We start from the raw sequence: 24,584 nt of genomic DNA, 5'->3' as shown, positions 1-24,584 counted from the left end.
CCTTGTGCCCTGTGATGGGTTGGTGCCCCATCCTGGGTTATTCCCTGCATTGTGCCCTGTGATGGGTTGGTGCCCCATCCTGGGTTATTCCCTGCCTTCCACACATAGCTTCTGAGATAGGCTCTGGACCCCTGCAACCTTGTATAGGGCAAACAGAAGGATGGATGGATGGATTGGCCAGCTCTGGCATTGTGGGTAATGAAAGTGGGTATTTTGTCAAGTGACCCAGTCCTTTTCAGAAGTACCTGCTAGGTTTATAGTTAAACAGACATTTAAATATAATAGGGCAGCAGAAATGTCTTCATATGTCACTTGCTATAGTCTGTGACATCGAAGTATGATTTTTGTAGAAATTGTGTCATCTTTACATGTCAAGGCTGTGACCATAAAGAAATGAACAAAACAGAAGTTTGCTTCAGGGTCACCTGAACACGGATCAGTCACGCTTCTGATGCTCCCCATGAGAAACTCCGCCAGTCCAATCACACTGAGTCATTATCCTATGCCAATGTCTAATTACTGCAATCCTACTGCAAACTTCTGGTGTGCCGAAACGAAACCCTTATTTAGCTCAGAACCTTTGCCGAAGCAGCCGTTTCGGCCGTCATAACTTATCACGACTTATCTGGAGGGACGGCCTGCTTTTGACGGACGACATCGATTTCCTGCTCGGTGACATGAACTCCGCTCGCCACCCCCCCCTCCCCACCGCTGAGGTGCCTCTAGACGCTTCCTCCCTGCCTGACACCTGGTTTTATAAGTCTGCGCAACTGACAGTCGCCTAACTTCATAAATAAAACTTCGATTTGATTTAGCGCTGGGGATGTGGAATTTTTTTTAAAAAAGGCCGTGGCCTGGTGCTCAGAGTTCAGCTGCACACTGAGGGCAGCACAGACAGTGATCGGTGGGTAAGCGGCAGCTGTCGGGTGAAGCCATGTCCCTCCAGAAGATTTCAGGACACGAAGGCTGAGTACTGATCTGGAAGCCTTCAACCTCTGGAGTCACTCGGTGTACCAGGAAGGTGTAAGAACAAGGGTTTTGCCAAGCTTAACTGTGCCTGCAAACGATGCCTGGGAACCGGACCAAAACAACACTGGGGCCCAGGGCCCCATCTCTGAGATCACTCGCTACCCGTGGGGCTGAGGAATCAGGCCAGGTCCTCCGCCAGACACCGATCCTCTGCTCCTGAGGTGTCTTTTGAGGCCTTCTCCGTCTGACAGAAGGCAGATGAAATAGCCCGCCTTGACAGACAGGCTTGCAGACGTTACCGGTGAAGACGGGGGGTTGGGGATGGCGGTGGCAGGCAGCAGCCGCCGTGAGTAGCTGCGCGGTAGTTTGCCCGTTTCTGAAGACGCAGATTATTTCTGCTGCTTCAGGACCCCTAAGCAGTCTCCCACCCCTTCTACATCACTGAGCCCCAGCTGACTCACATGTGGCAACAGTATCATTTTGGTGGTGGGGGGGGGGATACAGTCAGAGGGACCATCCCATATTGTCGTCTGTTCAGTTTTCACTCTAGAATTTATTTTATTTATTCCTCTCCCCGGCGGAATGTCTGAAGCAGCCTGGTTCGTCTGGCCCTCCTCATTTCCCCGGCAGCTGAACCTGAAAACAGCAAATTTGTGTGAGTCTGAGCTGCAGCACAGCAAGGCAGCCCGAGGTAGGAGTTTTTGCAAGCCATTTAATCGGGGAGAGTGAGCTGGTACAGCTCTTTGCTCAAGGAGGGCCAGGGGGGTGTGGGTGGGGGGGGTCCATTTCATAATCAAATCAATTAGCCAATCAATCGATCAATTATTTCATTAAACAATGCCCAGATTATTTTCTACACTGGAACCACAAAGGCTTATTAAGTTATTTAGCGCACAGCCAACAAAGACTGCAAGAGATAAATAGCTACAAAATAGTTTTCAATTTGCTCTGTGAAGTACTGTGCTGGGGGAAATCAATACCCCTGTAAACAATATTCTACCTGATTAATGTTTAACAGAGGAAATGTGAGTTAGCACTTGCTAGCTTTCTGCTAATAGGCTGCATGGGTAGAACAGAGCTGCGGGACCCCACAGCACCCTAGTCACAGAAGCCCCATGTCATTCATATTGGCGGATCTGCTCCCAGTTACAGCAGCTGCGCAATAAATCTGGATAGTGGTGCTGCATACATGATTTATGCCCCAAACACACACATCTGTAGCTCTGCAGGCCCGACCTGTTCCTGTCAGTCAAGGAGTGATTCAGAATCAGAATCTAGACCCGTGTGCTTCCTTGTAATTTTGTGTAGAGCTCACGCCCTACCTGCCCCCTAGTGTAACAATTTTACGGTTGGGTGAACGTTCTCTAATCACAATTTAACGGCTGATTGGATATTCTGGAAGGTGCCCGGTCGCGGCAAGTTCTCAGAATTCTGGCAAACTCATTTTTTTGCCGTTCCCACACATCGCATGTTTGGAGGAATATTCCGGGGAGTGGATTAAAGTACGACGATTCATCCGTTTCTTGTTGGACATCACATTTCGTGGCCTGAATAAAAAGGAAAAGTTAAATTAGAAAATGAAATATTTTCACAGTGTGATGAAAATCTCTGCTTAGGAAGCTGGGTCTCTTCATTGGAGAAACAGGCGAAAAGCCATTCCAGGTCTTTATATATATTACACTCATCTGAAAGAACTGAGCTGGCCTTTAGCAGAATAACAAATTCTGATTTGTGGTTTTAATCGGTGGTCTGAGCCTATATACTTCTGTCCCGAAAGCAGCAACTAGCAGAAGGAGGTAACGGCTGCGGGTTGAGAGAGAAGACCACCCTAAACACAGACAGAGGACACAGAGAACTCTGTGCTGGGGTGTTGATTTATGCAGAGACTCACCGGCTCAGCCAATCAGGCTCTCCCATCTTGCACTACCTCATTTTCCGGTCTAAGCAGGAATTATAGTGAACACAATACAAGCATTTTTTTCTATTTTCTTTGCCTAGCCAGAGTTCAAAAAATGGAAGCGAAGCCACGAGGGATGCGTTCAGTCCATTCTGCTGAAGACTATCAGTGCTGAGCAGGGCTCTCCCAGAAAATCGGATGTAACCCCGATGTCTTTTTAAAATTGGCTTCGCGGCTTCTGACTGGTGGCAGTTTGCGCCCGATTCGTTCATCGATCCCCCAGTGATCGCAATTATTCAGGAACTAGGTTAGCTGCAAAGACGAGAAGCGGCCAAGCTGTCGGAACCTGAGGGCGGGAAGTTGGAAAAGCGCTGGAACGGAGGGTGAAATCTGTGATGCAAATCGGAAATCCTGTCCGACTCCACGACGGCTCATGCTGGCTAACCGGCCTGTGCATGAGGGGTCACCTAAGGTCAAGATGGAGGAAGATCACAGGGAAGCACAAGTAGAAAGTCAGTTAGAGAGAGACGCCTTTGAAGGTATCGAAGCATGGCTGAATTTGCGAGCAGGGAAGTTTTTTCTGAGGAGGGTGCGACTGAGAAGATGACGGTGCTGAACCAGCGGGTCACAGGGTGGAGGGTGGCATGTGAGAAACAGCTCGTCACGCTGTGACTCCCCAGAGCCACCAGCTCTGCCGTCCCACCAGTGTCCTATGCCTCCATCTGGTTTATTCCGGATAAATCCGGTTCAGAGGGCCACTCACCACTGACCTAATGGGTGGAGAGCAGGAAGGAGATGGATGGTGGATTTTTAATCATAATCAAAAGGGTATTTTTTGTAAATGCCTCTTGGACTGTACAGTGATATCCAGAGGAAATAAATATTTGTGCTTATTTATGTGCATATATTATACAGTGTTTTCAGATGATGTATATCGTGAAGAGGATGCTGTGATATCTGCAGCATTGCCGGTTTCCTGGCCGCGCTGTGTAGCGCCGGTCCGTGTCGCTGCCGGGGTCGGAGATGGTGATAAATCAGCCTGCTGTGTTTAATGACCTCGTATGTTCAAGGGGACTAATAGTTATCAGCAGAGTTGCTCAGCCAAGCCGGTTATGGGCCAGTGGGTGTACTTGCATGGGCTGGCTGACACCACACTGACGTCCTCTGTGGGAATGCTTGAGGTGCTGAGGCGGTCATGTGACAGCCAGAGAGCAAAGCATCCTGGGTTGGCCTGGCAGAGAGGTCAGAGGTTAAATGAAATCCGCCTGGACTTTGGGGTCACCAATCCAGTTTGTTTTCTTGTCGCTAAGATGACCAGCCGTGAACTTTCAACGGTCTGATCAATTAGCCCAGATCCTTTGGAGTCTCCGCTAACATGTGTGCGTGTGCCCCCTGTTGTTTTTGATTGAAATAAGCCTACAGATCCGGGGGGGGGGGGGCAGCCATATAGGTGGACATTGAGGTTCACGGTTTTCCGGCCCAGGTCAGAGCAGTGCTGCCACCGGGTGCTGGGTGATGGGTCATAATGCATGATAATTTATGGGCCAGTTAAGCACTGGCATCAGAGGTCAGTTGAATATGGATGTGTGGAGACCTGGGAAGTCTGCAGTGTGGCGCTAACTGGGTTGTGTGGTGTGAGACTGACACAGTGAATACTACACCTATCAAGACAAGCACTGTATACCAGTGGTGTAGTGGTGTCTTGGTAGGTGGGTATACCATATAATTGCATATACATACTTTTCCTCTGATTGATAAGCATTTCTTATCATTTTTAAGTGGGTATATGGTCAACCCATTTCTTAGAGGTGGATATACACCATATACCTACGTATACCCAGTACTATACCCCTGCTGTATGCTGTGCTGCTGGCCTGGGAGGGGCTTCAGTAAATTCGGGAACCGGGAGAATTAGGGAATTGAAGCACCAGCCACGAACAGGGATTTGGAGTTCCTGATTTGGGGTGCAGCACCATAACTGTGCCCTGCTTCCTCTGCCCAGCGTTGGACACATGGCCCTTGGGGTCGGAGAGGCAGCTAATTCCGGGGAGGGCGACACGCTGCTAAGCAATTCCGATGGTGTGTTTTATGTAACTCCTCACACGCCGAGGGACAGCCAATTAAAATGCGCCCTTGGCTGAAGCCAGACACTTTCGATTGGCTCAGCTTCCCAGTGTTTCCGATTCCGAGATCGCTTAAAAAATTCATTTGGCTGAGATGCCTGAGTCAATGTTTAAACAGTGGGGGTAAAGAAGGGGATCTCTACCCACTTTTATACTGGCTGCGGGAGAAATGCCACATTTTGGACAGTTGTTCTTTAAAACCATGTGGGCAATGGAGAAGGAGGGAATTTGATGTGGGGGGGGGGTGGGTGTAGTACTTAATAATTTAAGTACAAAAGTCTATTTAGGGGGGGAATGAATGAAGCCAAATTAAATATTGGGGGTGTACACATCGTCTCCCCGCCCATCCCAACGCATTTGCACTTGGGTTTTTGCCCTGTGACGCTTTGGGGCTGTGTGACGACACACGGAACAGCAGAAACCTGCCTTCCATGCTAACAGTGCCCCCCCCCCCACACACACACACACACAACTGGAAATTCAACTTCATACAAATCTGTGACTGCAATCAAAAAAACTAAAAAAGCCTTTTGTTTGATTACTTATGGTTAGGGTTAGGACTGGGTACGGGTTAAAGTTGGGATTAGGGTTTTGCTCATAGATGTGAATGGACAGTTCCCACAAAGATATACACAAACAAGTGTGTCTGTGTGAGAGGGGACACTCTTCTGGCCACGCAGCCATCCTGGTCTGTGGTGTTTTCCATAATTTCATCAGATTTTGAAATTGTAATTCTCGTATGTCACCGCGAATCAAAGCAAAGGGACACAGAGGCAGGGTCTGGAATTGCATGCTTACACAGTAGGTACTGAATTTCGTTAGAGACCTACTGCTTGATCATTAATGCAATGTGTACTGCATGTCTGCATGAGAACAGTACGCATACACTTGGACATATACTGCAGTAATACTGCATATTACCAGACTACGAATGTTGACCAACGACGTAGCTTAACCCACCGCGAAAGTTAAATACTGTTAAAAGCTATCAAAGAAAAAAATACGCAATCGAGTCAACTTATGTAACTAGGTATTGTTATCTACTTAAATTTGTATAGATGGCCCTTCCTCTGCCATCTTGACAAAAATTTCCAAGTGAGTGACGTTCTTCAGACTGTTTAAATCACGCTGATGTTCACCTATGTTTCGCATACTACACAGGAAACAAGTATGCACCTTCAAACGCACCTAGAGTCATAATGCAACATGTAATGGATGCTCAAGAGATTGTAGAGGCAAACTGTCCCCTAGGCAGACCATTTCAGAATCAGGATCAGTTTTATTGGCCAAGTAAGGTGACACTTACAAGGAATTTGACTCTACGTTTCGCTCCAAAACAAACAAGACAATAAACACTGAATAATTAGATAAAGTAAACATAAAATAAAATACAAGTATCGGGTAATAACAACAACCCTTCTGCAAACAGTAAATATACATACTCTAGGTATACAAACTAGTTGTGGCCAAAGTGAGACAGTGCACTAAATAGTGAGATCTCTAAGTGGTGATTACAAAATTCAGCATGTAACAAAAACTGGGATACAGTACGACATACTAAGCTGTGAAGTATAATTTCTCAGTGTGGCTGAGGCAGACATTTTACATTACAGTTAGTGCATTAACCAAAGAGATTTCTGAATGTTATGCAGTGTACATTGTGTGTCAAGAATAGCATATACACAGTAAGTACTAAACATAATGAACAATATCAGTCATCTTATCCTGTTTTAGGCGTTTAGGCGTGAGTAAATATGTCATCCATTCCTGTCTTTACCATTCAGTAGATACGTCTCCAAAAGATTCACAGTGTCCCATTCATAAATGTTCTACAGGATAAAGGATGACTGTGGTAACTGGTCTACCTAGACTGGAGAGGAGGCTAAACGTCGTTAACATTAGTCATAGTCACAGTAGAGTTGTCAGCAGGGACTTAGCAGTGAAACGCGGCAAAGCGAGTTACAGTGGGAAAGTGTGGATTTTTAATTAGCTAATTATATTCAGCATGATGGCTGCAGATGGCCTCACGGAAAGATACATCAGGATCTTGGCTGAGACAGACTGGTCATCATTCTGGCTCCTGCATTAAGAGACATGAGACTTACTGTGGGTCAGGACATTGAGATCAAATCGATGGCTTGTTTGTTAAGTTTGTGCTTTGGATTACCCGCCAGCCCTAATTTGGAATGAATGAATACATACATAAGAACATCAATTAAAATAATTAACATTGAGAGAACCTTAATACTTCTCTTTGAATGTATCTGTTTCTTTTTAATGGAATTTGTTCTGTGTGTTTATGTACCAGTGATATCACAATCACACGAGTGCAAGTTCTGGAATAGCAAACCCCAATATCCTGAACCTGGATGTGTGTTTCTACGACTTGTCGTTATAATCCACGACCACCTGCCACATGCCCTGCTTCCCAGTGCTGACGTGAGGCCATATTGATCTTCTCTCTCCCATGAACAGCACCATCAGGACCACCTGCCCCTGCCCCACATCTCCCCCTGGACTAAATATGTTTTGGGATCCTGGAGGTCAGTGATCTAGGCTAGCGTGTAGGTGGGTGACTGTAACAGTACGGCCACGAGGGCATCGGTATTGTGCCAGCCGCAGTCGGAAGTGCTGAGCATTGCCACGCAGAAGCCACAACTGCCACTGGCTGGCAGCTCATCAAGCCGCCCAGCTACAGTCCCTCTCTGGCCAAAAAAAGACCGCGAAGAGCGTGAAGTGCTGACTGGGCTGACTCGAGACCCAAGCGCCCTGCCTTGTTTTAGAGTACTTCCCTGTGATTTCTTTTGTTGTCAATAAAACCGCTCGCACCAGAGTCTAGCATCGGCTGGTCTCAGACCAGTCTCACATCCCGCCACAATGACACAGAAACAGCCAACAAAGCGAAGACATTTCTGTGCAGCCCCTTTCTGCCAGCCTGCCATGTAAGCTGCGTTTCAGAGGCCATGAAGCATACACTTCTGAAGTCGGGACGCCTCTGTGAAGAATCAGCCGGCCAGCATGTGACGGTCGCCTCCATTACTTTAATGTGATATAAAACAGAAACATGGCCTCATTACCTAGTGATTTATTCATCTGACCGTGTCTCTCTCCACATTGTCCTCTGCCCCCCCCCAGACCTCCCTTCCATCTCTAGCTCGCTCTCTCTCCTCTCCTCCGATTGTGTGTGTTTCTTATCGTTTCCGACGCACACTCAACTGACCGATGCTTAATTGACTCTAACGCAGTCTGACTCGCGCCGGGCTGGGCTGGGTTCCTGAGCGTCTGTAGCCTGTGGTGGCTCAGCCTAATGTCCCTCCCTCTCCTTCTCTGCTCTTACATGCCCTTGAGTACATGCCTGCCTCATTATCAAACACGTCAGGCAGCACCACAAGAAATCCTACGTCAGGGAAACTCATTAGTGTCTCGTGTTACACGGTTCATATTGATCCACTCTGACTCTCCTTTACTGAAGAAGTGCTGGGCTCGGTTTGGTATTATATCTGCCAGGGAGGGTGATTAACACGGTTTCCCCTGAAAAGACATCCTGTCCTGGATGCAAGCGGCCTTGTTCCTACCTGCTTTCTGGAATGAACTCTGGATCGACACGACAGGACGAGCAGTTGCTGGAAACTGATAAATGGAGCCAAATGCTGTAATTGTATTACACATATACAGCAGTCAACACCATGGTGAACTCAGACATTCATTTTGGTCAAAATGCAATTTTGACTGCGGACATGGTATTTAAATACATACCATACAGTTTTTAAATTTGCCACAGACAGGCTGACGATTCCCTGCTCATATACTATGAAAAGGCCCGGAACAGGGAATTGTTTTTTGGAAACGTTAATTTATTTAAACCAAATTATCACTGATCCGTCCTCCAACTGCTTGTCCGGTATAGGCTCACGGAATTATCCTACTGGGGAAAAAAAGAGCCAAATATGGAATGAAATGAAATGTCAGAAGTTGTGATACAATCTTTGATCTATTTACAATTAGAGATTATCACATGATAAAAAGCTAACGGAACCCTTGGGGGGGGTTTCAAAAAATGCCATTTTAAATGGCTATGGTTGAAATAACGTCCGTCCGCCCCTCTGACAGCACCCCTTGCAGGGAGGGCTGGGATATTATAAGACAGAGCGGGTGTTAATATATTTTACTGCAGTAACAAATGATGTCCATGGTGTAGAACAGACTGTGTCCTCACAATCGCTCCCCAGACGGCAGTAAAATGAGGGGATGCTGGTGTACTTAGTGCTGCATGACTTTTCTCTGCTTCCTGGTTTTATTCTGCACGTGTAGAGAGATGTTAATCAACAGCCAGGGTCTGGCTTCATTCAGAGTTTGCCGCCTTAATGGAATGAATGAATGAATGTGTTTATTGTCGTTCTGCAGGTACCCAAGCACAACAAAATCTCTTTGCATGTCCCAGCTTGCTTTCCTCTCAGAGGCTCGTACATATACAGCTGCGTACAGAGCGCAGGCTCACCTGTTAATCTGGAGCGGTTGGGGTTAAGACATTGTTCAAGGGCCCAACAGGGATATGATAACTGCGCTGGCAACCTTTCCGAAGACAGACGCGGACTCCTTACCCACACCAGTAATAAAAATAATACCTAAAAATATAACAGCGTATAATAGTCAAGGTGTCATTTTATAAATAGCTAATATTATGGGAGTGTTTATAACTTTCGTGTGAGTGTTTCTGAAAGTGAGTGAATGTGATTGGCTGGCATTCCTGCTGATGCCAGCAATGGGACAGGATTGGCTGATTCTGCACAACGCCCCCACGCCCCTATCCCCGCCCCTGGCATGTGCCTACATTAGCTGGGCCAAATAGCCAAGGACCCACTACTCCTGGGCACAGGGCTGCATTACTGTGCTACTTTTTTAAGTTTTTTTTTTCTTTTGTGTATTTCTAAAAAAAAAAAAAAACTTGGAATGCTGGAATAACGGGTAACGGCAACAGCAGCACAGCAGGTTAAGGATGAAAATTTGTCCCAGCAGGGAATTATTAATTTACCCTTGAACAAAGCCTATCACCTGAAATGATCCAATCACATACTGTCATGAGACCAGGACTCGGCTGTGATTGGTGTTTGCATGCTCCACCTCTTTTGTCACGTCACTCACTTGCTTCCATACTACAGTTCTCAAGGATTCCCTCCTCCCACTCCCCCGATCTGTGTGGAAAAACAAGCCTCTAAATGACTGACAGCGAGTGACGTGACTGTTCTGCTTTTGATGGGAGGCAAAATGTATATCTCTTCAGCAGAGAGTGGATTTTCTTTAAAAGGAACAATTAAAGCCCAGAACACAGTCCTGTTATTTAGAGATCTCTCTATTTGGTGGGTAATCAATACACTTAGTGTTCTGACATTTAATAATTTTGTTACAAGGTCTGTTAAAAAGTTTAACGTACAAAGGGCTAATTGTAGCCCACAGGGGCGGGATGCTTTTAATGTCACATGACTGCCTGGAACCTCGGTTTCAGGGTCACATGGTCTCCTGGGTCACGGGGCTGGGCACAGATGAAATGTGAGCGTCTCTTCAAAAAGGATTAGTGGCAAATCCGACGAGAAGCAAGTGGTGTTAATTAAGCCCGTCTAGTGCCGTCCTTGCCAGCATTTTTCCAGCCTTATTGATTGTGTCAGTCTTCAGCTGAGAATTAGTGTTTTTAAAACCAACTAGCTGAGAAGGTTAAAGAGTCAAGGGAAAAGATGAATTAAGGGGTCCAGGGCTGCAGTGTTACGGTGCATCAGGAAGGCAGCGTCTAGGGCCGGTGTAACCCACCTGCTCTCCTTAACTGTATCCTGGGAACCGGATACTGCTGTCTATTGAGGGACAGGACATTGTTGTATTTTGTATCAAATGATAAAGGAGCAAGAGCAAACCTGTCAAATGTCTGTGGCTTTTCAGGGACAGGGTCTCCGTCACAAACCAGATCCATCATGACTGGCATTCACCACTCGTACATCCTGCCAGGATTCACCGGGACGTGCGGTGAAGCCACAAGTGAGACGTCCTCACTGCTGCTGCATACAGACTCTACCTGCACCAGAAATGACAGCCTCTATCAGAGCAGAACCCAAGGAGAATGGAAGTCGATAAACAGCAGACAGTATGACAGACAGAGGCAGATACAGGGACTTCAATTACGAGACTTCATCTGGGGCATTTAATTTCGTCGTCAAAAGGAGGCGGAGCTTAAAAAGTGCAGCTGAACCTCTGTGCCAGAGTACTTAATATGTCATGTTTTTTACTAGGTGGCTGTAGAAATGGGAGCAGTACAGAGATCTGTATTTCTTAATAAAGCTACGTGCTCTGAAGCTGAAATCTGTAAATAAGCAGCTGAAAAAACAGCAAGGTAGAAGAATGTGGCATTTTCTAATGAGCTAGAGAAGGTTTGTTTGTGATGTTTAATGGATCTTGGGTCTCGTTCAGGTATTAGTGTGGGTTTGGCAGAGACTGGCTGCTGTCTAATGAGTGGAATGGGGGGGGGCAATGTCCCTGTTATTTTTCAGGTGAAATCACCACAGACTCGAGGTGGGGGTGGTGCTTTTAAACCCAAAACAGTGAGTCACAAGGAAGTGAGGCCCTGATGCTGAGCGCCATAGGAATCTGCTGGAATCGCTGCATATTTCCTGAGATTACAAATGCTGAGTCTGTCATTTGCTAATGGAGCTCGCTGGCGGAAGCAGCTCCATGGTTTTCAGCGTCACACGGCTCATTTCTTACAATAACCTATGATACATTGAACGATTTCACATCGTATGACTAACTGGCTGTTTTTATGTTGAACTGCCATCTGTATCACAAGGCCGTGCACCAGTGACCCCCCCCCCCCCACCACCACCATTGCTATGATCAACATAGGCGGCCATCCTATGGCGCCCGGGCTGACTAATGTTCTGTCACCTTTTAGGTTCATGGTCTTTCAGATTTCCTGTCGTCCGTCAGCCTTGGCAGTGATTTCAGATTGCACCCCCACCCCCTCCCCAAAGATTCAACCGTATGCACCTACAGTTGTGTTTGTATTGGTACTGCTGCCGTCATTAACGAACAGGCCAGTTCTACTGGTTGGAGGAGAAATGCTCATCCGAACACCGATGGGAATCTGCGTTGGAGGTGGCCAAGCAAATGCAGGATCTGAATGGCTGCTTCTCATATGTCCCTGGGACCCCCCCCCCCCCCCCCCCAACACACCCTTATAACTTTCTCTTTAATAATGTATGTTTTCTTGACTCTGAGCTTCATCCATTAGATGTTTTTACAGCCTGGAAGCTGGGAGATTACAGAAAACTCGTGGATGTGCAGATTTGTTCATGATTTATTTAATGGTCAAAAAGTCTTGTGTGGCTAACTGGCACAAATGGGACTTCTGTCTTCTCATTTCACCCTAATTACCTCCTCAGGACTAATAGACTTTTCTCGCTGCGCAGTTACATGCGGAAAGCCCTCGTGAGCGCTTTCAGGACACAGTTCCTCCCAACAGAGATGAAAAACGTTGCAGCTTCTCAGCTGCTCAGCAGGGCTGTTTTGGTGGCGGTGGCCCGTGCAGACTCCAGAGAGACTGAGCTCACCATGGGCTCCTTCCGGTTGCTGTATGGGTTTTTGTTTTCCTGGACGCTGACTGTAAACCCTGTGTCCGAAAATGTCTCCCCATTGTCAAGTCCCTTTGGGTGCCCATGGGATCTTTGGGATCGAGAAATTATGGACAATAAGAACAATGTTCAGCTCTGTTACAGGTCACATGGCCTGTGAATTAAGTGTGCGTCTGGCAAAGAACCAATCACAGCTGAGTATGTGTGTACAGGTGCTTCACTTCCTCACTGAGGTCACACTTTCTACACTACAAGAGTTCATCTGGTCTCTCTAGTTTGATTGATTGTTACATTAGTCTTAGTGACTGTACACTACTCCTATTGGTTTTCAATTAAAATCCAGGTGATTCTACACTAGTATTGGCACTTTTAATTCAACATTAATAACATTTACCCAGCATTAAAAAATGACTGAATGCTATACTATACATGGCTCATATCCAAAGAAGGCCCGAATCTCTCCCTTGCAGGTGATATGATCCATAGTCTAAAATACAATACAAAAAATACAGTTAAATATCTAACGGTTCAATATACTTTGATTCAGCAAAGATTCAACAGGATCTGATTCAGGACTGATTGGATATCAAGTACATATTTTGAAGCATTTCTTTTTTCAAAACAATCACTATATTTATTTTGCACCGCAAAAAATCTTTTGAAATAGTTGGTAACTTAAGGTGATCATAATATGTGGTAATAGTGATACGACTTCGATTTGTGGCCACTTCACTGGTTTTAAATCCTGAATTGGGGTTTTGAAATGCAGCCATCCTGTGTACACTTGGACCAAATGAATTGAATCGCTTTTGTTATACCCCTACGAAGAATGGAATTGCCAATACAAGCACTAAGACCAGGAAATATGATGAAAAAAACCTTTTCTTTTGGAACTGTGACAAAGGCAGCCTCTCATCTGATACCCTGAGGGTTGTGCTTTTGGCAAGCATTCCAATTACCTATGAGAGGATTCGAAAAGTTCTCACTATCCGTAATTTTGTTTAGCTTCTGGTTACTCTCTCTGAGGTTGGCAGCCTGCTCTGTCGATTCCATACGAAGGGAGCACTTTCAACGCACAAAAGAGCCTGTCAGACTCACACTGAGCTAAAGCTAAAATGAAATTTAATTTTTAAGGCAAACGAGGGTAAGTGAAAACTTGGAAGCAGTTCCTTATGGCACGAAGTGCTTTTCTGAACAGTACAGAGGCTCTCCCGTTAGGGCCTAAAAACAGAGAAGGTCTGACTGTGTTTCACTTAAGTGCAGAAAGATACAAATGAAAGGTGAATATGGGGAGAAATTATGAGGAAATTAATCACTAAGAGTCGATAAGAGTGAAATGATGAATTGAAGAAACGCCCTTAGGCAATTATGCTATTAAATGAATTAGCATTTAAACCCAGCAGACTGGCATGCCTGCTCAGCCCAGTTCAAAGCAAAGCGATTTACTGAAAAGTAAACTAACAGCTCTCTTGTGAGTTCAGTGCATTTTTCTTGTACTGCACATTGCTCATATCTTATTGGCTTATCATTGTCCTTCTATAGCTGGATGTAGCCTGGGGGTGGGGGGGGGGGTGTTTTTCTGTGCTGTTGCCCCAGTATCCTGGCTTACCTCTGACAACAGTACTCTCTGATCTGCAATACCCTGTAGAACCTTTTTAAAGTTATCAGTTCAGTGTTTCCCCCAGGTTTACAGCTTTTTTTTGGGGGGGGGGGCAGAAGGGCACCGACAGGATTCATGGTGTTCATGTGCTTCTTTTAATGACAGCAGTCAATATAACAAGTGAACTAAACATCAGAACATTTCTTTTTATTACAATTATCCACAAAGTGTGCAGCTTTTGTCACTGCAGTGTATCTTTCTGGGCTTCTGGAAGAACATTTCTAGAGCCTCTTGATATGAGGAGTCAGAAACGTCTGACCCATTTATTGAGATCCGCATGCAGGCTGCAAGATGGTCTCCTTGCAGCCTATTGCGGATGTTTGTCTTTACCTATACATTAACTGTTGGGCTTTAAAAGTGATAGCTGATAGCTTAAAATAGTGGTAGTTTAAAGCAGAAAATTCCATTGTGAAACGTATTTATTACCCTGTTCATGGTTGAGAAGTCCCTCTCACAGTTTACACTGCTGACCGGAGCAGATATTTTTGTCTGCTTTTCAGGTGGTTGACGCGACATATTTTCCGACGCGCGCTCTCTGTCCGCTGGTGGGAGTGTGCTCAGTCTGCTCACCTGTGTGTGCGCGCGCGCGCATCGGAGCGGAACTCCGCCTTGCGCGATACAGAGAGCAGAGGGGAATTGTAAACGCGCGACCGTGTAGAAACAAGAATGACAAGCTGTTGTGTAAATAAGATAAATAACATAAGGCTATTTAGTTTGTTTAATAAAAGGACTGTATAGACCTGTTCTATAGGAAATGTAACCTTAAATTACTTCTGTTGTGATCTGGCGCTATATAGAAAATAAAATCAAATAAAATTTACTTGACCTTCAAAGGGGGCGGGAGGTGCCGTTGGGGGGCGAGGCGCCCCCCTAATATAATGGTAGGGGAAACACTGCAGTTAATTTAAGCTGCATGCACATACAGAGCAGTAGCTGAGAATCAGACCCACAACATACACAGTGCACTGCACACACTGAGCAGTAGCTGACAATGAGACCCACAACATATGAAGTGCACTGCACACACCGAGCAGTAGCTGACAATGAGACCCACAACATACGAAGTGCACTGCACACACCGAGCAGTAGCTGACAATGAGACCCACAACATACGAAGTGCACTGCACACACAGCAGTAGCTGAAAATCAGACCCTCAACATACACAGTGCACTGCACACACTGAGCAGTAGCTGAGAATCAGACCCACAACATACACAGTGCACTGCACACACTGAGCAGTAGCTGACAATGAGATCCACAACATACACAGTGCACTGCACACACAGCAGTAGCTGAGAATCAGACCCTCAACATACACAGTGCACTGCACACACAGCAGTAGCATACAATCAGACCCTCAACATTCACAGTGCACTGCACACACAGCAGTAGCATACAATCAGACCCACACCCCTGGTGATGTACTGCTCCAGAATACAGACAAGAAAAGTACTAATTAGGCTAATTAATGCAAGGGCGTAGGTTGGTATTAGAACAGAATACACAAAATAAATGCCACAAGGAGCTCAGTCTGAAAACAAAATGTGAGGTTTGTTTTAAACTTCTATAACTGAAATTCTGCAGGTTTTTATTAATTATTTCTTCATCTATGACTTTGACAGGTGTAAGTACCTGTAAAGCACTGCATATCACCACCTGGGGGCGATAGAAGTAGTACTCTGGCGTCACTATTGGACTGCATTTTGCATGGCATTACCTTCCCAGTGCATGGCTGATGTAGGCAATGCCAGTCAGAGCTCATGTGGAGCCCTATGCAAGCTTCAAGCCCCCCACCTGACACATACTGTACAAAAATAAATGAGACTGTCTTGATAAATCGCCACCCCCTCAGAAGATGGTGCCCTAGGTGTCCGCCAATGTCACCTTAACTGTTGATCGGCACTGGATGAGGGATATCACTCCTAGGAGGACTGGAAGAGTGCAATATGCATGTAACCGCAAAATCAGTCCACCAGTAAAAGTGCATCTGAATATAAATCTAAAAGCTGTTATTTAAAAAATATACATTTCCATCACAGGGTGTGAGTATTTGGCAAAGATGAGCTTAGATTCTTTTGCCCTCCTGCTGTCATTGGATGTATGGCACAGAGTGGGCTAGTGGTCCTTCACGGTAGTTGACTAAAATCCTCTGCGACTGATTTAGACAAATGGGATCCGGGTTCTAATCCAATTACCTCCTTTAATTAAGTAAATTCCAGCACCAGGCACCAGGAGTGATGGCAGCAGGCATGAGACAGAATTCCCCATTAACTGCTGAAATTTCCAGAGGTAATAAAACTCCAGAGGAAAGATTAATTTTCACTATGGATGCAAATTCCATTGTACTGGGAAGAAGGCATTGCTGTTTATTTTCTTAGCATAGCCCCTAACCCACAAAAAATACTCCCAAATTTTATGCTGCTAAATATTCAGTAGCAGAACCCTACTGAGATCTGACTCTAATTCATTTCCATCAAACGTTTTACGTCTTCACCTCCACACAAATCCTGCTGCCTGCTTCATCACTGGGTGATCATAAATCATAAAAGCAAAATGAGCATTATTAAACCCCCAAAGGGAGACACTCGCAGACTCTCGTCCCTGTGCGAGGTTCAAAGTCTGCCATTCGAATGTCAGAGTTCTCTGTATGAAAGTCACGGGCCTTTGTTTGAAAGTCAGAGACCTCTGTGTCCCTGACTCTCCGCTCAAGGAGACACAAATGGAAATGAAAGTGTGTAGTTCAAACCTGAGCGCAGGTTAGACCAAAGTCAGGGAGCTCTGTGTCTGACTTCAGAGGAATCGTTCAGCTTTGTGACGGTCTGACAGCCTCATTAAACCCCTCACCTAAAGCCTGCACTCATCTGCACCCAGATGCAGCACATTGGATTGTTTATAAGTTCGGGGAATAAAGATCGTAAGCATCTGAGGCCCGAGAGCAGCCAGCGGCTGTGCCCTTGAGTCAGTCCTTAACTGGAATAGCTGCATTCAATGCCTAGTGGTGTAAATGCATGATATTTAAAAATGCAATCCCATTCATCTCAGCCCGAACAGAGCGAAAGACTACGGCGAAGGTTAAAAGCGGCTCAGTCACACTCAGGCTGCTGGTTCACATCTAAAGGATGATCCTCAAATTGAACGAGTTAAAAAAACAGCATGATGATTATTAACCGTGGCTCTTGCCAGCAAACACGACCATCATGCCTAAAATTTGGCAGTGGTCACAATCCCTAGTGCGTTTTCTGGACCCTGGTTAATGGTTTTGCAGCGACTGTAGGTTTTGTGGTTGAATCCAAGACTGCTCTTTGGGTTAGGGTTAGCTCAGCATGCTGTGCAGTGGGTAGTACATCCCCGCAATATTTTAAAACTGGACCATTCTAATATAATGTTCCATGTTTAGCTGTATTCACTCAATGTAGATTTCACCTGCTGCTCGCCTACCAAGGTGATAGAAATGATATCTTCACTGCGGCTCTTTTAATGTGAATTATCAACAGTCATATCGCTAGTTAGTTCACATGCTGCAAGCATGTAATTAATATTAATAATGCTGTATAAGTACAGCAGTGTAGTGGCTCGGGGGTAAGCACTGTTTCCTGACACCTTTGGGGTTGGGAATTTGATTTCCATCTCTGCTCTGTGTGTAGAGTTTGCATGTTCCCCCCAGGTCATGTGGATTTTCTCTGGGAATTCCCTTTTTCTTCTGCAGTCCAAAGATGCAGTCAGATGACGTCTCTAAATTGTCCATAATGTATGATTGTTAGTGTGTGTGTGTTTGTGCCCTACAATAGACCGGCCTTGTGTCCTATGCTGCTTGGAATAGACTCCAGGTGACCCTGACCAAGACAAGCAGTTAGAAGGTGAATGGATTGATTATTTAATCAGCTATTAATGTTCAATCCGGCCTCTGTAATCACAGGGAAAGGTCAGATTATTTCCGGGTCACCTGGACTTCATCCTATTTTAGAAAATAGATTTCATTTTTCCTCAAAGCTTTGCAAATGAAGAGCAAGGCACAGCAACTGTATTTAACTGTCAAAATGTATGCTATATTTATATTCACAAAGACTTGGCATTTAGAAATATACATTAAGCACCTAACTTGTAGTTATATATCGTATTATTTGTATTGGTTGTATGTATTAGAATCATTATCCCAGTGAGATACTGGACTACCGCTGGAGGGAATAGCAAAACAGCTCATAGGCCTGTATTTAAAAACGAAATAGCATGCTCTGCGCGGATTTTTGACTATAACAAGATTTGAGCGTTAGTGGTAGTGAATCGTAACGAATTGTTCTTTGTAGCGTGTTGCCGAAATTCGGGACGTAAGGTGAAATTATTTTCGCCCATCCGCACTTTTCTATAGGTATAAATACTAAATATGGCTGAATATTTATTGCACCTGATGTGTCCAGTGCCTGCCGTTTATTATGCAGTTACCCCAGACCTGTCAAAGAAATCAGAGCAGATGATTTCACTGCTGTCGCATCTTTACAATATACGAGTTACTGCCGGTAGGAAGACATTATTTACAGGTCGACAACAATAAGGACAGAAATTACTTTTACCTGTTTCCTGCCTTTCGCTCCCGGTAGTAAAAACCGACATGATATAAAAGTCAGCAGCTGTTGGCGATCTCGTTTGTATTAATTTCAGTGCTGGTTATAAGGACAGTGTTACATCGCGGCGCTACAGCCACTGCACTACGGAGAGGGGCGGGTTAAAAAGAGCATACCTGTCCGAATACCTTTTCAAATTAAATCTGAGCCTTATTCAAATCACCCCGAAGAAGAGAGATGGCGAAGGAGGAGAAGGGGAATTGAAGACGTGAGCTGAGTTTGATGGCCACGACTGTGTTCGGGGCTTTTAAAGGGGGTTGCCGACCACTGTTGTTGCAATGGATCAAGAACCAAAGCACTGAATTTGGCATTTTTTCCACACTTATATGGTACAATTGAGAGGTTCATACAGGCGCGTAAAGCAGACTTGATCCCTTGCATTTTGGCGTCGGATCTAAGCGGAGCCGAAGCGATTTAAAGGTAAGTCATGAAAGTGGATGTTCAGTTTAAATCATCTCCATAAAGATCGGATATTACAGTGCCAAATGCCGAACGGGCTCACCATCTCCCAGTATGAGTGTGTAGTATTTCAGCGTTTCACGTGTCTCTGAAATTCACCTGTTGTTATTAAAATATACCCCCTAGTCAACGTTACATGAGCGGCAGGGAGGGCGAAAAGATCAATGACGCCTCTGTGCGTGGATTAACGCGCTTGTGTTTTTATAGCCTACCATCATTAGCGTTTTTTAACCACAGTACATAGATAACTTTGGCCTTTTATTTATTAATCATTTATCCGTATTATTATTAGGCGTTTATTTGCTATGACATTGTTGCTTGTGTGCCCTCGGAAATCTGGTCAGTGTAGGTGTGCGGCGATTGCTCCATCAATTTCTGTTAAAACTGAAATGTCGGACAGTAAGATCGTACGTCTTGTGAATAAATCATTTTCATTCATGCTTATTTTGTCGCCTTCCTACCCCAACTTTATGATGCATGTAAAAAAATACGTTTTTACTTTGTCATAATCTCCAAGATGATCATTCGAGGTTTCATGCAAATGATGCTTAAAATGAACGTGCGGGTCATTATACGGGTAAATCCTGTATGCTTTTCGGCCCCGACTTTGACGATGCCTGGAGGGGCATTAGGTGGGAAAAGGCTCGGGAGGCGGTGTGAATGTATCAGTTCATTTGCTGGGGGGGAACGACGCCCCGTGGCTGCACGGAGGAGGGGCGATGGTTCGTCCAAGAGATGTTTAAACCAGCCCCGTCCTCCACGTGGTGGGGCACGGCCACAAGTGAGATGCTGCTGAAATATTAAGAGACGGTGTCTGGACCCCCCGATGCCGTTGTCCTGGGTGAAGCCTGAACTCCCGCGGCACTCAGGCTGAGCCACCGTGGGGTGGGGAGGGGGGATTATGGAGGTCACACGTCCAGTGGAGATGGAGCGGCCGGAGGAAGAGGAACCGGGCACTCCGAAGGAGGCGATGGGGAGTCAGACGGAACCCATCGAGCTGCAGCAGCCCCCGGATTACGGGTGAGGGACAGCGGGCAGCGGGACGATGGACGGGTTCTGTGACTTACCGCCTTAGAGCAGTCTGCCAGTTGTCGGGGACTTTTAAAAATTTCATCAATTTAAGACAGGACGAGGCACAGTGGAGTGCGTTTGGGTGACATGGCGTTTACCACGCACCTTTATAATTGTTTTTTTTTTTTTCGTTATTGGCCGCACCACTTTACGCCTTTTATGACGTTTTGAGAAAATACTAGCAGGAATAAAACCGAACCCTTGGGTGTTTCTGTGTGTATTTTTTTCCATATGGGGTGACTTTTTATTCAAATAAGCATTTAGGGGAAAGGACGTGAATTGAAGTGAACCTGCAGTCTCCCGTGGCTCAGATCAACTCGCTTGTGGGAATTGCAGAAAAGGTGTGCGGTTTCGGTTTTATGGATTCCGAACGTGTGTGTGTGTGTGTGTGTTTGTTTGTTTGTTTGTTTGAGGGATCGGGTCAGTGTGGAAGCTGGACGGCTTATTTCGGCTAAGCCTTTCTTTAAACGTTTATGAAAAAAGGCTGCACTTTGCTCTGTGCATATGTGGGGGAGGGTACGTGAAAGAATAATTTGGTATTTAAGTCGCTTACTTGGAAATTGCGAATATGTATGCAAATATATGAAGCATTATGAAGTAGCCTATATGACATAGAAAATATATGTTTTCTGTATACCGAAACAAGACTGTTCTATTTAGGGGCATCCGTCATTTTCGACTTAATTTCCATATTTCTGCCCTTTTAGAAATGTTTAATACATTGCTTTATAAATATTGACATTCTTGAAAATGTGTCTAATAGTCATTGTATAGGCTATTCCTGAGTAATCTATTATAAAGTTGCATATTTATACATTTAAATACAAATGCAAATTTGAGGTCAACACGTAGGGTTATTTTGATTTTTATGAACAGGAACTACAGAGTGTGAGTTCAGAGTTACGGCTCTTGCAGATCGTGAATACTTAGTGGCAAACCTGAATGCCGAAAGTCACCTGACCTCTGATCCAGCCTCCTGTAGCTCCACCCCTTGCTACTCTTTGGCTCCTCCCCTCTGAGCGAAGTAGCCATTCCTGATCCTCAGAAGGCTGGAGATTCCTTTAGGTTATCCCACATAAACCCTTATCAATGGAGCCTTATGAACAGCAGAAGCCTGCAGGTGACAGACAGCTCTGGGTGTTCCGTGTCTCACCATTGAGGGGCCGTAGGACTCTGTGTTTGTGGTTAGAAGCTAGACAGGTTAAAATCCTGTCACTGGCAGAGTGATGTCATTGCCAAGTTCTTGAGCAAAGCTTCATCTCCAATTTCACCAGGCACACTGTTTGACCCTGGTTGCTTTGGACAATAGTATCTGCTCAATAAATATATAGTAGGAAATATACTGCCTGGAAATTGAGAAGGCTGATGCCCTCACTTGAGTTAGAGTGTGTGGTGATTATGAGCTTTTGAGACCTGGGGGTGTAGGAGTCATGTGACCATACAGACATAGTGGCTTGACAGCGGTATCCCTTCAGACCAATCAGAATGGGCACCTCCTAGGTAAGCACAAATTCTGCAAGGCTGACTTTGTTACCTATGTTTGCAGCAATGACTGTGAGCTGGCCCCAGGCAGGCCATTTAAAATGCCTCAGAGTGGGTGTGAAACGAAAGTTCACGTGGTGTAAAATGAGTTGGCGATCTCCCATGAAACAATGTCAGAGCTGTCAGCTTAGTCACAGATTGGTCTCCCCACCAATAAGAATATGCAACAACTCTTATTAGTGTCAGCAATGCAGATACATTTTGAAGGCAGAAACCATTGGTTGCTTTGCAGTTTCATCTAAATTTCATGGTGACTGGAATTGCTTAAGTACTGGGAGCTTTGTTGAGTGAAAGCAAACGTTTGTTTTTTTGTGGAGGTGTATGTATATTTTTGTTTATGTGTTCTAGATTGTTCATCAGGTAGAGTGAAAGCAAACGTTTGTTTTTTGTGGAGGTGTATGTATATTTTTGTTTATATGTTCTAGATTGTTGATCAGGTAGAGTGAAAGCAAACGTTTGTTTTTTGTGGAGGTGTATGTATATTTTTGTTTATATGTTCTAGATTGTTCATCAGGTACAGTGGAAGCAAACGTTTGTTTTTTGTGGAGGTGTATGTATATTTTTGTTTATATGTTCTAGATTGTTCATCAGGTAGAGTGAAAGCAAACGTTTGTTTTTTGTGGAGGTGTATGTGTATTTCTGTTTATATGTTCTAGATTTTTCTTCAGGTAGAGTGAAAGCAAACGTTTGTTTTTTGTGGAGGTGTATGTATATTTTTGTTTATATGTTCTAGATTGTTGATCAGGTAGAGTGAAAGCAAACGTTTGTTTTTTGTGGAGGTGTATGTATATTTTTGTTTATATGTTCTAGATTGTTCATCAGGTAGAGTGAAAGCAAACGTTTGTTTTTTGTGGAGGTGTATGTGTATTTCTGTTTATATGTTCTAGATTTTTCTTCAGGTAGAGCATTTTACGGGCCTGTGGTCAAGTGGACTGTGACAAATTCAGCAGAACTCGTGGTATTTGGTTCATAGTTTAGCACATCGTTTGACTTTGTTCTGCAACCATTGGTATTTAAGGAATGGGGGTTCATGACTGAAAGACTGCAGGCTCAAGTTCCAAAAGAGGAATGGAGGATACCCATGAAAGTACCCATGAGAACGATGCTTAACTTGATCAAATCTTGTAAATATCCAGTTGTATACATGGCTATGGTGGCAAGCCAGTAAACTGTGAAGAAGTAACATTACCCCACCATTAGTCAACAGCTGCTCTGAAACAGCCAGTGAATGTTACCATCACCAGCTAACCATGTCCTATGTTGCCACTGCGGTAATTGATTCCAGCAAGGTTCCATTCTCCTGGGTGAAGGTCATACCCATAATTCTGCATGTGAAAGTGCAGAAATTGGGTATCAAACTGAATGTGTCAGTGGAAGGTCACACCAACGAGATCCCATGTGGATTGCACTGTTGTTGAACCCTTAAGCAAGGCACTTAACTTGAACAGCTCCAGGAAGTGTCCATAAATCTGCTGACAGCCTGGGCTGCCTTGGCACACATGGATGAGCATCTCTGTGCATCTGGACGCACTTCACATGAAGAGAGAAGCTCAGCGTGATGCCTGCATCCGGGTTTTTGAAGAGAGAAGCACTGAACGCAGGCATTAAACATATAGTGATCTCCGAGGAATGCGATGGAACAGTTCCAAGCTTCCAGGAAGAAATAGGTACTAGGATTGAGGTGTGTAACAGCCCTGATACAGACTGATACGAGGTCAATAAAAGCATCAGACCACTGAGTTCTTTCCTGATCATCAACTATCACAGAGTACACAGAGTAGCTCTAAAAAATGTATCTCAAAATCAGACGTTTTGACTACAAAATCGGCAGCCGTTAATCTCTATCAGTACTGAACAATGGCACCCATTTCCCGATACTCCATTGACTATCCTATTAGACTCCAGAATAGATTTTGTGTTCCGCTAGGACCACTTGATGGTTCATCCCGTCAGGTATATACAGAAAATGCTTGTTTTTTTTTTCTCTTGGTCTTACTGCTGGTGATTAATGGCCACAGTATAAGATGAAAGCCCCCCCATGAGGTCCTGCGAGGTTTTGCAGCATTTTCTGGCTGACTGGTGTAATCCCATGAGACAGAGTGAGACCCATTAGTTCACCCCAACATAGGGGAATGAAACATGCAGAAGCACTGAACCTGCTGAAGGTTCATACCTGTGGCTGCAGATGCAGCAGAAATACATTGGTATTTATGTGCTTACCTGAGTGGCTTTTGTATATTTACTTCAGTGACTTTTATTTGAATACCTCGGTGATATGTGTGCCTATGAGTTGGCTGGATTGTGACGCTTTGCTGAAACTCCTCCCCCTTCCCGCAGGGAAGCCATGCCCCTCCACCACGTCACGGCCGGGCTGCTCTACAAGGGCCACTACCTGAGCAGCTCCCTGTCCGAAGGCAGTGACAGCGACCAGCTGGCCAACATCTCAGCCGAGGAGCTGGGCGGTGAGTGCAACCCGACCCCCTTGGTACTCGGTGTGACTCACAGTTCCGTTTCTTTGGAAATGATCCCACTCCCTGTAAAATGAGCTTAGAACAATGTATGTTAAGATAAAGGTCGTCAGAATATGGCGAGAAGGTGATACATTAGTGAGCTCAGCCTGGAATAAACTC

At 45.0% G+C, this 24,584-nt stretch overlaps 1 protein-coding gene and 1 long non-coding RNA gene across 3 annotated transcripts in view; one reads left to right on the top strand and one right to left on the bottom strand.

Annotated features, from left to right (window-relative positions):
• Positions 1–6,350: 6,350 nt before the first annotated feature.
• Positions 6,351–18,941, bottom strand: LOC111833074 (uncharacterized). The gene is made up of 3 exons (XR_002835665.2): positions 18,832–18,941; positions 10,893–11,050; positions 6,351–7,069 (listed from the first exon to the last, which is right to left on the bottom strand). It is a non-coding gene; the product is annotated as an uncharacterized lncRNA (long non-coding RNA).
• caln2 (calneuron 2) overlaps positions 18,739–24,584 on the top strand; it is a 20,088-nt gene continuing 14,242 nt past the window's right edge. The window contains exons 1-2 of one of the 2 annotated variants that reach the window (XM_023790996.1): positions 18,739–19,302; positions 24,292–24,416. In XM_023790996.1, coding sequence (XP_023646764.1) covers positions 24,299–24,416 — 118 coding nt within the window. In that variant the 5' untranslated portion in view covers positions 18,739–19,302; positions 24,292–24,298. Of the gene's footprint in view, positions 19,303–20,084; positions 20,362–24,291; positions 24,417–24,584 lie in introns of those variants that run through there. The other variant, XM_023790995.2, reaches the window with a different exon arrangement.

This window comes from Paramormyrops kingsleyae, chromosome 18, assembly GCF_048594095.1.
Source record: "Paramormyrops kingsleyae isolate MSU_618 chromosome 18, PKINGS_0.4, whole genome shotgun sequence".
NCBI lineage: Eukaryota > Metazoa > Chordata > Actinopteri > Osteoglossiformes > Mormyridae > Paramormyrops > Paramormyrops kingsleyae.
Note: the sequence above shows the minus strand (reverse complement) of the source record. Positions and strands in the feature narration are given on the sequence as shown.